The sequence below is a fragment of the Penaeus japonicus genome, unplaced genomic scaffold (assembly GCF_977035675.1).
Source record: "Penaeus japonicus unplaced genomic scaffold, GWHDUDI00000001_assembly GWHDUDI00000010, whole genome shotgun sequence".
Lineage (NCBI taxonomy): Eukaryota > Metazoa > Arthropoda > Malacostraca > Decapoda > Penaeidae > Penaeus > Penaeus japonicus.
Window position 1 is genome coordinate 29,309,658 of NW_028234412.1, and position 15,000 is coordinate 29,324,657.

General features: G+C 33.8%; 1 protein-coding gene across 18 annotated transcripts in view; it reads right to left on the minus strand.

Moving 5' to 3' along the window:
- Positions 1 to 15,000, minus strand: part of Zir (dedicator of cytokinesis) — a 58,805-nt gene that overhangs the window by 41,080 nt on the left and 2,725 nt on the right. For 5 of the 18 annotated variants that reach the window (XM_086541166.1, XM_043027002.2, XM_086541160.1 and 2 more), the window contains exons 5-25: positions 14,868 to 15,000; positions 13,665 to 13,928; positions 12,998 to 13,135; positions 12,683 to 12,848; positions 12,289 to 12,479; positions 11,609 to 11,786; positions 8,966 to 8,998; positions 7,197 to 7,322; positions 6,703 to 6,983; positions 6,325 to 6,513; positions 5,976 to 6,079; positions 5,257 to 5,425; positions 4,962 to 5,131; positions 4,749 to 4,843; positions 4,399 to 4,428; positions 2,685 to 2,811; positions 2,381 to 2,558; positions 1,604 to 1,762; positions 1,354 to 1,461; positions 947 to 1,095; positions 659 to 837 (exon numbers count right to left, since the gene is read on the minus strand). The exon at positions 14,868 to 15,000 is cut by the window's right edge and continues 50 nt beyond it. In XM_086541166.1, the coding sequence (XP_086397292.1) occupies positions 659 to 837; positions 947 to 1,095; positions 1,354 to 1,461; positions 1,604 to 1,762; positions 2,381 to 2,558; positions 2,685 to 2,811; positions 4,399 to 4,428; positions 4,749 to 4,843; positions 4,962 to 5,131; positions 5,257 to 5,425; positions 5,976 to 6,079; positions 6,325 to 6,513; positions 6,703 to 6,983; positions 7,197 to 7,322; positions 8,966 to 8,998; positions 11,609 to 11,786; positions 12,289 to 12,479; positions 12,683 to 12,848; positions 12,998 to 13,135; positions 13,665 to 13,928; positions 14,868 to 15,000 (3,167 nt within the window). The remainder of the gene's footprint in view (positions 1 to 658; positions 838 to 946; positions 1,096 to 1,353; positions 1,462 to 1,603; positions 1,763 to 2,380; positions 2,559 to 2,684; positions 2,812 to 4,398; positions 4,429 to 4,748; positions 4,844 to 4,961; positions 5,132 to 5,256; positions 5,426 to 5,975; positions 6,080 to 6,324; positions 6,514 to 6,702; positions 6,984 to 7,196; positions 7,323 to 8,965; positions 8,999 to 11,608; positions 11,787 to 12,288; positions 12,480 to 12,682; positions 12,849 to 12,997; positions 13,136 to 13,664; positions 13,929 to 14,867) is intronic. The other 13 variants (XM_086541167.1, XM_086541164.1, XM_086541165.1 and 10 more) reach the window with 5 other exon arrangements.

Sequence of the window (15,000 nt, forward strand, 5' to 3'; positions counted from 1 at the left end):
AGGACAGTCACATACTATTTTGGGTATATTTATCATGCAATGCTAAGAACCATTTGTCCCTATCTTTTAACCCTATCATTTAAACCATAAACAGCTAGATGCTGTGTGAGGCTATAAGTAAGGGGGCAGTGTTCAAAAGGATACTCAAAATGTGTTGATTGACAGCCTAATCTGTTTTCAAATGGGAATCTTTTGATAAATTAGCATTTCTAACATCTGAAATGACTTGATGATTCCCTTGAGGACTCATGCATGATCACTAAAAAGCCATGAAGTGATATCAAATGCCGACACCACATGACATGATGTCACGTCACCCAGTGGTAACGGATTAATAAGATGACAAAACAATAGTTTTCTTAGGTTTAGCTTATTCTGTAACAATACAAAACTGGATAATTAAGCAAAAAGACTGAATCATAGAAAGCATCATTAGCTGTACTCTGAATCATACATCAATTTTTACAAAAACAAAATTTCTCAATTTAGGAGTTCAGATATAATTATCTAATTTCTATTTTCAGAATCGACAACATATTCTACAAATCATCCAATCGTCACGCAACACCCATCAACAAATCTCTGACTAAAACATTCCAAGATATATCAAAATATTAACATTGCATGGAACACAAAACCCTAGAAACTAATGACATACTTTTATTGCTAGCAAATGTGTGCAGCTGAGGTAATGCATCGATGACAATACTGATGAGTGGTAGATATAATGCCACCACTCTCGCCTTTACTTCAGGTTCTGTGAAACGTTCGTCTGTGTCGTGGCTCGTTAGCAGATTTCTCACTGTGTTCACTGCTCTTCCATGAATACTGGGATTGCTGAAAAATTAGAAAAAAATTCATTAATTTACTAGCAAAACACTAATTCTCCATATACAAAGTTCCATTTACAATATCTTTAATATTTTTTGGTCAGTATCCTCCTCACTTTATCTCTAGAGCAGTAGCCAAATCCGACAGCACAAGACCAACAAGGAAGTGCTGCTGTCGAAACGAATTTGAAAGCATCATGAAGGCACTGCGATTCCCACCGATCACAGTGGAGATGAAGGACGACTGACTAGTTGTTGACCCAATCTGAAAATCATGACACAAAATCAAGAAAATATATAATGTGATAGAAAATTAGACCTTCAATTTCTCTTTCTAGATATTAAGAAAAATTAAGAAAAATTTCATGGTTCATAGAGACCATGCATTTTTTGAAACTTCATGATAAAATTCCAACTACTATTCGGTGCACATATTTCTCCTTATCAGAGTGGAAATTAAAGTAGTAAGGGTATAGAGTTATCATTTTCTTGATGAAATATATATATATAAATCATATTTTACCGAGGGACAGGGGGATGACGGAGCTGAAGTGGCTGAAATTGGCGTGCAGAAAGGCAGATTCAGAGCCACAAAGTGTTCATGACTACATACAATTCGTACAAAATCCAGCTGAAATATACAACAAAAACACAGGTTAGCACTTCCTTATAAAGGCACATTCAATCATCCAACACCCAAAATAGAAATTACTGCATATAATTCATATCTTCATTTTAACATCAATGATATCCTACAACTTTAGAAAACTCACCTTCAGATTAATGAGTGCTGCAGCATCAGGTAAATTCATTATCTTGTTGCTCATCTGTTTACAATAGTTTCTGATTAACATGAAAACAAATCCTCTATCCATCACAGAGAGAAGATCACATAAGAAGAAGGCGAGGCTGCTGTTCACATTCTGTACAAACTGAAAATGAAGAAATAACAAACATATTATTGTGATAACCGAGTAGAAAAATGTTACTAAGTCAAATTTGTAAATATTTTTCCAATTTGAAAATTCTATTAGTGTACTGTAAAAAGATTAAGATTGGATTCCTGACTACATTTTAATTTACTGAGGCACTGGTGCTTGTAAAGCCTACCTTCCTGGGGTACTGTGGAAGTCCAGAGTATGTGATGAAACAGATGTAAATGTAAGCATGCCAGTACAAAGGAAAAATATAATACTTAAATTTCAAAGTAAAAATGAAAAACAAAATCTATGTTACTCTTTTGTCAAAATTACAGTCAGATACTCAATGTTTCTGCTCTCAGAGAATAAAGTATAATGAAAAAAAGAATTGCTTGAGATGAATTACTAGATAACACTTGTTCAGCCTGCAATCCAAGAGAGCCAGTCAGGTTCCAGACGGCACTTCCCCGCATAGCTTGGTTGATATTAGCTCTTGCGCAGCCATTTACCAAAAAACTTCCTTGGCAATGGGCAGAATGAGCTGTGTATATTCTATACAACTAAAGAGAGATATGATGTAAACAAGTAATCCAATTTCTCCCCCTCTAATTGTATTGCTTAACAACTTACTCTAGTGTCTCGGACATCCTTGTTATGAAGAGCAATGATGTCATTAGTGATAGTATTGGTCAAGTTCTCAACATCATCACAAAACTGATGGGAGAACCTCATCTTGCGAAGAGTGTCTTGTCTCCCTGTCCGAGCTAGGTGTTCTGACATGGATTTTATCATCAACTCAAAGAAGAACCTGAAAATAAAAAAAATATAAAAAAATTAACATTCTCTGGAGGAGGCAAAAATCAATAACATAGTTGAAATTATTAATATCAATAGAAGAATCCAGTTTCAGTTTCAAATACTACAGGGGACCAACCATGAATTTGCCAGTGCTTTTTCTCTGCCTGTGCCATTTGACACTACCCATTGAAGGGCCACTTCCTCATGCACAACTTTCCTTCCTGGGTGTCGCTGCAACATCATGAGATTTTCGTAGTTCCCACCTGTTGAAGAGTCCACACTGCATTGCAATTCTTTCAATAAAAATGAGTGAGAAATGTTACTTTGAAAAAAGTAGACTATTTTTCTATAGCCACAGTTTTTGGACTGATGATGTTGAATTTTATCATGAAATATGTAAGGTTAACTTAATTTTCTCTTGTGTAAAAAGTATTAGAAATAATATCTTTGGTTTCTTCTAAAGTATGATGCCCTGCTTACAAAACTGAAAGAATAAGTAGCTTGTGATTTCAATAAAAGGAGACTTAGTTTTATCCCTTATATCTATTGATCTTACAGATGTCTGTATCATGTTAGCCAGATGTGAAACATGTGAAAATTATTGACAAATGTCTAAAACATTGGCAGTGCCAAGGCAGTTCAAGTTTTGTAGCAGTCCTATACAGGATATGTCATGTTACTAAGACCAGACACAATTTTAACTTGAGGTTCCTCCTCCTCTCAAAAATCTATAAAACTGATTATGTCAATGCAAATAAAAGAAATCTTTTTTTAATCTGAACCAGTAATTAGCCTATATCAGTTATATTCACTAATTTTCACAAAGAAAGCCACACCTCATTCAAAAAAAACTGAAATATCTGATGTCTATTTGAGTATTATTGCTTGTTGTAGCCTAGCATTCCTTTTCAATATAAATATATTTTTGTGTGCTGCACAATGATACATAACACTGCCCTACATGAGATTGTTAAATGAATATGGATGTTTAATACCCCATGACTGGGAAAAGTACCAATAAAAATCTTTCAACACCTGACATTCATGAGGATCAAGTATGCAATAAAAAACATCTCTGGAAATCACAACTAATGGGCTAAAAGAATCAGTGAAACAAAAATCAATGAATATCTCACCACTTGTCAACATTATCAATCCACTTATTCTCAATACTATCATTTCCAATACCAAAGTAAAACTGTCAAACAGTAGTATGATTTGAAACCATTCTACTGCCACAAAAGTACTGATCAGAATTTTCTGCAATATAAATTAAGCCATGCATTTGCTGTTGCTCAAGTAGTGATCTTTAGGAGAAATTACAAGGGATCATTCTATTCCTCAAATTCAAAGCAAAGCAGTCATTTCGTTATTCAAACAAATAAATTCATAAAAAAATAATGTTTTCCATGCAAATACCAACATAAGTGCCCAATTTAGTAAGGAAGAGAGATGAAGCTGGTTTAAATAGACCTCATTCTTTGGGTGATAAAGGGCTGGTGGGCACTGGAGGGGTTGCCAAAGGGGTCTCTCTCTTTATTTGTTTCCTATGATTCTTGTATGTGCAATGCCATACATTAATTGTTTCATATTTGTCAGTAACGAGAGAAGCAAAGATCATACTCAAGACAAAAAGCAATTCATTACAAAGTACTGCTTCAATATTCTATGGCACTTGGCAATACATTTCATGCAATTTCTAAAGTGTCAAAAGAACAATCACATGAAAAGGCACATCAAATTACCAAAACATCAAAACTGTTTGGTAAGAAAAGCTAGCCATCTGAATAGGGGTATTGGGGCAAAAATAATATATAATTTGGCATCAGGGTTAAAGATGGATATCTCACCTTTTTTATCCATTTGCTCCTCATCATTGTCTAGTGATAGACAGACATGCAAAAGAATACAGAAATACTTCTTAACAAGAGTTTTATCAGTCAATGTATTAAAGTAGCTACCGTGACCCAGCATCACAATACTTATAATTTTTCAATCACTTCCTTTTTGCTTTTCATAATATCTTCCTAATCATGAACTTTCTTCTTCAATTACTTTTAAAAATATATATTTGGAAGTCCAGACATATAAGATGTTAGAAGAGTTAATTTTCAATAATATAAAGTTAAAAGACTTTTTTTTCTCATGCTGTCAAGTTAGGAAACTAATATTTTCACAATGAATACCAATTCTCAAATACCTGTCCTCATTGAATTTGTTCTATCCAGTCCTCTTGATAAGATTCCTCCAACTTCAGCATCTGCATCTTGGCCTAAATCAGGGTTACTGCTGCTTCTGATGAAATAATAGTAAGTGCTAAAATGATATAATCATAATATTTTGAATCTTGAAAAAAAGGAAAAATAAATCGCTTGTATGAGTCAGTAAGCATTCACAACATTTTCCTTCTTACCTAGAATATTTTCGATGAGTGGGGACAGAGGTCGGTGGGTGAGGAGGGTGGGGCTGGGCAGTTACAACCTGTGGGCTATCATCTGGATGGGGCAAAGTTGCCTGATATGCTACATATGTTAGAAGAGTGCTGTTGCGCCCATGCTGATCATTTTTGTCTTCCAAAAGTCCCTGTTTGTAAAAGCAAGTATCGTATGAATAAGAGCATTAAGTTATCATACTGCTGGCATACACACTTAGAACAGTCTACCATATATACATACAGCACACAAAACCAAACCATGACTAATACTTACAGATATTCGTCCAACAAGGGTGCCAATGGTCTCAAAGCAAGCCTGGGCAATATTGACTTGCTGCCCAGCAAGAGTGGGTGGCCGAACCATGAGAGATATGAGACGGTCTAACAGCACAGGAACAAATCGTACTAAGGGTTCGGCATGACAGTTTATCAGATCTCCCATTCTGTTACAAGTAAGCAAAATATATTTCCATTGAGTAAATTATGCATATTTTTCTCTAAATTTTATAAACCTTATGTAATATTTTCAGTAAAATTACATCTGCTTCTTTAATTCAAGATAAATTAGTAAAGAAGGGTAATTTGTTTACATATACTTTTCATTTTCTTATTCTATAATTCCTTTATCATGAACATTAACTCTTTGTGAACAGGTGTCATGGCATACATAAAGGCACAGGTTAGGCCTAAAAGACAATCTTCTTTGTGTACATAACCCAAGATCAGAAACTTTTGAAATGCATTTAGTCATAAAGCAGTGTTAAAAAATCCCATCTTGTCAGCCTTCATCTCATTTGGAATCCTATCCAGAATGGGTTATGTCTTTTCATTGATTTCAGAACAAAGATGTTCTTAAAAAGGTTAAGGTCTAACAAAAATAAGAACATCAATAACAACACAATAATTACAATCATAGTAACATTTTTTTAATAAAGTGAAAAAAAAAAAAAAACTCAATAGAGCAACAGCAAACATGGTTAAAAAAAAACTTACGCTTTCTTCAGTTCTCCCTCCATATTGGCTTCACCAATACGAGCTGGAATATTTCCTTCCTCTACCATTTTACACAGATGGAAAAATCGATCAATATGCTTGTCCTGAAAATAATACACAGACATGTAAATCAATGAACAAATTGTTATCTTCTTAAAGTGTTTACATTTCTATCACAATTCACTTTGTCACAAAGTGTAGTCAGTAAATAGCGTTAACTTTGAAAGTCACAACCGAAAGAGTAAACTAATGATGGATCTTACATAAGAATAATGGTAAACATTACATATATAATTCCGTATTTGATAAAAATCAGTGAATGGCTTTAGAAATTTCCAGGCTCACTTACCTGTGCATGTACAGATGACACTGCCTCAACCAGGACCGTGAAAAGGCCCTTGTGGTTATCAACCCACTTTGTGCCCGGGAGTTGTATGTCTGCAGTGATATAGGAGTAGTTGCTTGGGGGTCGCTCCATCATTACAGGCAGGCTGTGCTCACCAGTTTGGAGGCAGCCATCACGGTATACAGGCAGCCACTGTGTTAAACATGTGAAAATATTATTGCTAAACATTTTTAGGAGCCAAAACTTTAAAATGTTAATCTAACATTAGTTATCATAAATGTTCAACTAAATCAAACCATGTATTGGATTAACAATTAATAATTTAAAAATTTATTGATACATACGACTAACTGTAGGACTTAGAATTGTAAAAGTACTTACAGTATAACCAACAGGAGTTTCAATTGTCTTTTCCTCATTCTTCTTCTGACATGAAATATGATAGAATGTAAATAAAATGTGGTGCTGGTCACCAAGCACTGGTGGCAACTTGATCTTGAATTCGTCATAGAAGTCTGGGGACTTGTTATGGTAAGTGACTGCAGTATATGCTTCTGTGGTAAACTCTGGGCATGACGATTTGCCAAAAATAACAGACACGGCAGCTAATTCTTCTTCTCCAGCCATGAACTGTATCTTTACAGCAATATTCCGAGCAGAACCTAAATGAATACAAACTCATGAGCATCCCATCCTACTTCTAGTTCCATATAACTAGATTAACTACAAAAAAATATATACATTTCTAAACATATAAAGACATGAAAATGATGACTCTTTTTTTTCATGATCTGTTAATGAGATTTATAGGCAATCAACCTGAATTTATAAAACAAAGAAAATTACAGAAAAATCTATGATTTTTTTTTTTTTACCTGGCCTGTTACTGAAGTTCAGATCTTTTGGTGATACAAAGAGGAGATTCCTGTAGGAGTAGTGAGGGACAAAAATATCTCTCGGAGGGAACTCAACGATCTCCTTAATCGGTCGGCATTTCTCGTCTGGATTAAGAGATGAGATTATAAGCACATTTTGTTGCACTGCATTATCATAAAATTAAAGTAGTAAGCCATGAATAACCTAGCAAAATATGAAATATGCTAAGCAATATAAAAAGCTTTACTTATTGTTTTTATATTCAACAGAATCTTTTCTAGCCTTAGGTATCAACATTTATTTTACAATGCATTTCCAACAATATTTCCAACTTATCTTTTCATAAATTTCTATGCACATTGAAAAAATATATAACATAATATAAGCATTTAGATGTAATACTGCTGCATTAATATCATAAACTCTACAGATTTTGTCCACAAAGAAAAGCAAATATCATTCCTTCATAATGAAGTGTAACTTAAATGAATGGCTTTTAAATACATACAATAACTACATACATACATTAATTAAATGGTTCTATACCATAGTTTTTATCTTAATACTTGTATGCAAAAATAAAGTACTTACACATGTTCGCACTTACAAAATCAACACTAGCTGTGTTGATTTATTTAAGCTAGTTTAAGGTATATATATACATGCCCTGCAGCATACATATTGAACATAAAGAAAAAAAAAAAAAAATACAAATGGATCACATCAAAATATTTACCAATGAACAAGAAAAATTGAACACAACACATTTTTTAAAACACATGCAATTTTTGCATTCTAAGTTAATCATTGCACTAATTTTTATCTAATTTCTAAGTCAAATGCACTGCAGAAAAATCAGATTATAAAGTGAATAAGCTGAACACTTGTGCTAATTGCCTTTTCACAGCCTAAGCCACTTTTTTTCAGTAATTCCAGACATTTATACAATTGGAATAAACAGGTTCACTTGTCATTGTGACAAATATAGAAAAAGTACAATCTGTGAATGAACAATCCTAAAGCGCAGGACACAAATACAGATGTATAATATATCTAAATAAATGAAGTAAAGACTAATTGACTGAAATCTTGACTCAAACCTAAAATGGTGGAAAATTCCACATCCACTTGGAGCCACAGGATAGAAAACAATGGGCATTCTTTTGTAGTATACAAATGAAAAAGTTTAAAAGGAAAAAAAAACTGACATCAAAACACTAGAAGTTATAGGTATACAGTTCATTATTTAAACAAGGACCCCATCACTTCTTGGCAAAATGAGAACTTACATGGTATATGAAAGGATTAAAAATATAGATAAACATATAAATGAAACTGAATAACTAAATCTCACAAAAGATGTAAGTAGCACATACTGATTTTATCTGCAACATGTAATTCTGACAAAGAGATAACCAAAACATGTTAATTACATCTATTGCATTGTGAAATTATTCAATCTCATTTAAAACTTTGTCTACATGAAAGGCTTACCAGCATTATTTTTACATGGTAGACCTTCAACCCATTATGCTGAATAATTATGTCATAAAACAGCTTTTCGACTTTTAGGACTTTGCCTTATTAGCATTCTTGCCTTTTTAACTATCAAATTTCCTTATTCCTCTTGTAAAATGTTTATTTAAATGTCTGGAGAATTACTGATCAATCTGAATTTTGTTTAAGCTCATGTGATATTATATACATCATGCAGCAGGCACAACAATAGCTACAATCCACAAAGGATATCTAATGAAGAATGACTTACAATCCTTATCTTCCTCCTCCTCTGTCTCATCTGCTGCAAGAGGGTTAAACTTAGATACTTGGAATCATGGTCATTGCTTGAGAACAAATTCAAATCTCATACAGGTGAGAAATATATAATGACATTCATTGGTTACTGTGTTTCCTCGCTTTGATTTGTTTCTCAAGCCATGTCTATGCTTCTTTGGGGTTAGGTGTTATTGTTGTTAGACAAGACTACATGGAATTAACCAAACCTTAAAATTCCCATTTATAAGACAAGCTCTTCTGTTATAAACTCATATTAAAACCACCACTGTAAAATATAATGATGAAATAGAACAACAAACCCTCCATTTCAATAAATCATACCGTAAAAATATCCATACACAAAAATCTTTGTTCAATGTAATATGTTAGTGCAGTTAATAAATAATCTGATAATGACATTTGGAATTTCATCATTATATAGTTCAATCTCTTATATCAATAAAGCAATTAAATACTTTTCTAAATACCCCACAAGACAAGAACACTCATATATTAATAATGTAAAACCATCAAATATTTTCATAATAAGATGGAAAGTTCCTGTCAAAACCTCTTAACAGCCTCAAGTTGCATAAAACACAATTGCTATTTATCCAGCAACCAAGTAAGTAGAGTGAATTCCTACAGAAAATTAACAAGTCTATATGCAGCTGAACTCTAAAACCTTGCATACACGGGACCAGTTTACCGAAATCCTTAAAAATGCCTAATCTAAATAGTTACATTAGAGAAGAGAGAATAAAATGGAAAAAAAAAAATCAGTATCATTGCATTTCATTTAGATACTATGGGTTACCTTTATTTGATTCTTAAAGTGAAAACTTCAGCAAAAATAATCAACACCATACTGGACTGAAAACATTTTGAAGTGTGTTGCTATTAAAATCACACTTTGCTATTTCATGGGTGTCTTTAAATGTCTAGGCAGTCAGGATATAAGTTTCCGGCAAGTGTGCAAAAAGCACTATCTAACATCCTTACATCTCTCAAGCCATCCATGAGGCTAGTGTGTCTGTTGACTCAGTGACAGATATTGTAATGCTAACCTTCAACCTTGTAAACTCATCTTTAACCAATATCTTCCTTTTTGATGACAGTTAACCTATTGGTACTGAATGACGTGATCTCAATTCATGAAAATATTTCACGCCCACCGGGTGACATCCTATCACGTCTTAATCTCTCCCTCACATCAGTTTTAAATCATTAAGTGTGAATATACTCGTAGGAGTTCCATTTTTATATAAACATTTTTATTTATTTGTGAAAAATAATGTAAACAAATACAAAATCCTTCTATCAACACCCCATTGAATTGGGCGGGTGAAAAGTGCTCTGAGAGGCACATCGTGGCCAGCAGAAGCAGCATTAGGCAAATATAAATCCCAGCGTGAATGGGTTAAGAATGTTTATCATCATTATCAGCAACACACCATAATATACCAACTATCAAGAACAACATGAAATACTTCACATATGAAACATTAAATGAAATGAAATACAAGATATTCTAATGCTTTATAGATATTTCTATTGTTAATGACAGTAACTGTAACAAAGCATAAAAAAGCTAAGATCTTACATTCTCTGTAAACCGGAAAAAATCAACATAGTCTTCAAGACAGCAACTGCTTTTTGCAAGGTAAATGCAAAGATGGAGGTAAGGATTAAGCAATGAACTTTGGATAACTTGCCACTTGCAAGCACTAAGGCATAGAAACTGTAGAGGATAAAAGCACATACGTCAGGAGTGCCTGGTGTGGCAAGGCACTGGCAATTGTAACAGTGAGATTGAAACAAAGAACAAAGACAGCATTACGTGTTGGATTTACAGTTAATGGACCTAACTAGATTATGTCCATGGTTGAGGGCTTATTCATTCCATTCCACACAACAGTGAAGTGAGATGGAATGAATGGGTCTTTTATTTTCATCAGATTGGCCTGATTCTGTGGATCTTAAGTTATCAAGTTGATCTATGCTTTTGCAAGCATGGTATGTGGATTCAGAGTTTGGGGAAGAAATTAATAATGAAAAGGAAAATCATATATTCTCTTTTATAATGATATCAATATAGAGGTGTAGTATATGATAATCACAAGAATTTGTTGTTGTATGTTATAATTTCAATTTAAGTTATTTCTTTTAGTATCAAACAGGTTTGAAAATGCTGTTATGTTATTAGTAGAAATGAGTAGTATCTTCTGCATTCTATCTATTTAGAAATTCAAACAAAATATTCATTTTTTACATAAGTAAAGTAAATAATGTACAAAGAAACCTGGACGACTAAACCTACAAGATCTCAATTGATCTTGTGGTTTGCACCCTGAGTTTTATGGATGGCTAACCATTATAAAAACAGAGGTTTCATGCCAATAAAACTTACCAATAAAAACTATGAGAAAACTCTAAAATTGAGCAACCCTGTTTCTGAACATGTTATTGGATGAGAAGCAAGAAAAATGACCCAAGACTAACCACTAAGATGTAGAACTAACCTATCTTATCACTGTGCTGCCTAATCTTATAATGATGTAACAAGTAGATGACTTGTTTGGTAATTTTTGTATATACCAAAATGATAAAAGAAAAACTTTAAACCTTTACTGACCTGGATAAGGATGGAGTCTGACTAGCTCTGATGTAAGGCAGTACTTAGGTTGGTCCCGAACTGGAGATATGTCTAATTTGAGTAGACCTGGGAGACATTTCTTCTTTAACTGATTTGAGGGTCGTTTAAGATCAGCAAGGAACTTGTAAAGGTCATCATCACGTAGTTTATCTCCTTCCTAAAGAAAAAAGTTGTTATACTTAAATGAATACAAAGATCATGCATATAATATATTCAACCATACCTGGAAAATACACTTTATAGAAATTTACTTAATTTTCCTTTCACTATTAACCCTATGACGAGTGACACAGCCAAATTCCCGATGCCGGGGCGTCATGCCAATGTGACGATTTCAATGCAATATTGCAATCGCCCGGCATAGGGGTCTTCGCGTAGCGAGTGCCCCGTCGGGAAAGGGTTAAGTTTTTGAAGAATTGTTAAATGTGGAAAAGCATAAGATGATACATAAAAAGTAGCTCTCCAGAAGGAATGACCTCATAAAAGGTTGACAATTTAACAAATGTCATTTTTTTACAGATCTGAACAATCTTATTCTTAAAACATCATCACCTCAACTTTTTATAAGATTACCTGTCATTTTGTAGGTGGCAATAAATTATTAATCCTAGAAGTAAAAAAACAAATAATGAACAAGGTCAACCGAGATTGCTATTCACCTGTTTGAAAAATGATGACACTGTTAAAGTAACTGGTCTGAAGGAATCAAGGCATGCTCCAAATTCCTCTGGAGACCAGCTCCGTCTCTTCTCACTGAAGCTTCGCCTTTCTAAGGATCCTCTGCGAGTCAGTGAACCTGAACCACTCTTTCGTTTCAGTTCATCATAGCTGGATGAACTCTGCTTTCGGTCTGAAAATATCAGATTGTAAAATTATCAAGCCCCTGTTTCAGATGAATCAAAACCAATTAAGAAATAACAAAGTTCAAAAAGCATAAGACACACAGAAATCACAGAAAACTAATCTAGGTATATTTCACAGAATAGAAACAACAGAGAAAAAATAAGAGGTCCTCCAGTTTAGACACAAAGAGGACCAGTTATGAATATCCACCTAAACTGTTTGACCCTGATGGTTCTCTTTCAGGAGCATTCTCGCGATCTCCATGGACTCCCGTGAAGATGTTCATGAGGTTAATAGCAGTCCACGCTAAAGGCATACGATATTTACCAAGCCGTTCGCAACTTGCAACAGCTGCTGCCTTCAACTTTTCTCGATTCTTGAAAAGACAGATAGCAGCATAAATATGAAACAAGTACATAATATGGCATCTTATTTCACTGAACTTTTAAAAAAATTAAATACAACACTAAATAATGGATCATGACTTTGCAAAAATCATAGCTTAGCACTTGTTCATATACTCACGGCATCATCTTTCATGTATGGTCCAACTACATCACTGATGTCTCCCTGAAGAATCTTCTCAAGACGAACGACTAAGAATAAATCACTTGAAGGATAGGTAATATCAAAAATGCAGGTACGGCTGAGAGTTGATATATCCTGTAATACCAGAAGACAAAATCATGAAACTACTTGTCACTGCTGCTCTTTGTTCTATATATGAGATGTTCTGGAGACAAATGATACCTACAAGAAAAATATAAATAATAACAAAAAATTCTGATAATATTTATGATCATACAGACAAAATCTAGAATGTGAAGGTAACATACTTTATCATGATCTAATAATAATGAAAATCCCCAGTATCAAATTCTTTCATCTTTTTTTCTGAATTAAATTTTTTTTTATATAAATGAAGTTCAATGTGGGTTATATTGAGTTACAAGTACCTAGCTTGTTGAGAGAAACAAATGTGCTTATAATTAACTTTCATCAACATTTTCCCAAATTAGCTTTTATTAATATTTTCCCTAAAAAAATAATTGGAATATCACTATTCAGAACACAAAATTTTGTTTTAAACAAATGGTCATAAGCATAGAGTATTCTATTTTCCAAAAGGTTTTACCATCAGAAAGGGCAACCATTAACCAATATTCTCAAGAGAAATACTGTCTTGTCGAACCTGATACGGAATGTGCGATGTTAACATCCTCTTGAGGGGCTCAGGATTCATGTCAAAACAAAAGTTTTCCGACACTTTCTTCTTATCCCTCAAGTCATAGAGAGCCATGGTTGCAAAGACTGGCTCGATCTCCAATTCAAGCCTCAAGTTGATGCACTTCACTTGGATGCGATGGCCTGAGTGGGGCATGGGGACTTCTGGGTACAGCCGCCTCTCTATTAGGTCTTCCTCATCTTGTGGGGGATAGAGCACAAACAAGGACTCCTGCAAAAGATTCACACTTTACCAGAAGATGTTGATAAAGATAAGAGAAATAAAATATGACGAAATGGAAATTCTATCAATTTTCCTACATTTCATTTACTCCATTGTGACAAGATGTGACAAGATGGGTGATAAACTTTGTGTAGTGATTAAATAAATATATGAATGAATGAGGAAAATTGAAGAGAGCAAAAATGATGACTATCCATGGAGGAATGACTTAACCCTTTGTAGACTGGCCACATCTTAGGATGTTCAGATTGGGATGGGCATCTTATGATGTTATGGATTCTATTATTTTCTAGAGTTTGGTATGATATATGAGCTTACATATGATAATAACAAAATGATACTAATTAGCTTTTGGGATGATGCATTAGTTTCACAATTAAAAAAAGCTTATGTTTTGAATTTTGAAAAAGCAGTATGAAAATAATCTAGCCCCACAAAAAAGAAACACACCAGAAGGGTGGAACTAGGTTCAAATTGGGATTAACAACCTTTTTGCTAAACCTATGAAAACTATCTAGGATATGAAATGAGCCAGACTTTAAGCATTCTTTGCCCTGATCCTTTTTTTTTTTTTGCAGGACATGAGGATCTATAGTCTAAGACTGTCTTAGAAGTTTATTACATATCAAATCATGCAGTAATAACTTCACTGAAATTACTATAAAGACAGTCTAACCCAGGGGAGTGTAATTGATATATAACCAAAACGGGACAGTGAGTAGTTTAGTTATTGAGTGAACAAACAAACAAATGGATAGATGGGAAAATACAAATATAAACAGTCAGATACTTGTACACATACAGCATATATACATAGAAACAGATATACAAGACAGAAAGATATAAACAGATAAAAATGAAGACAAAGGAATAAACATAAATGCACGTAAATGCTTACATACGACTCGTAATCAGATGTTACCATACCTGTCTGTTTTCTTGCCTTGCTTGCTGATTGTTGTTATCTACTGTGTCCAAGGGAATACGAGAGAGTAAGGATGGCAGCAGCGGATCGGCCACGGAATTTCGTAAATCGAAGACTGAACTTGCCCAGCTTCCC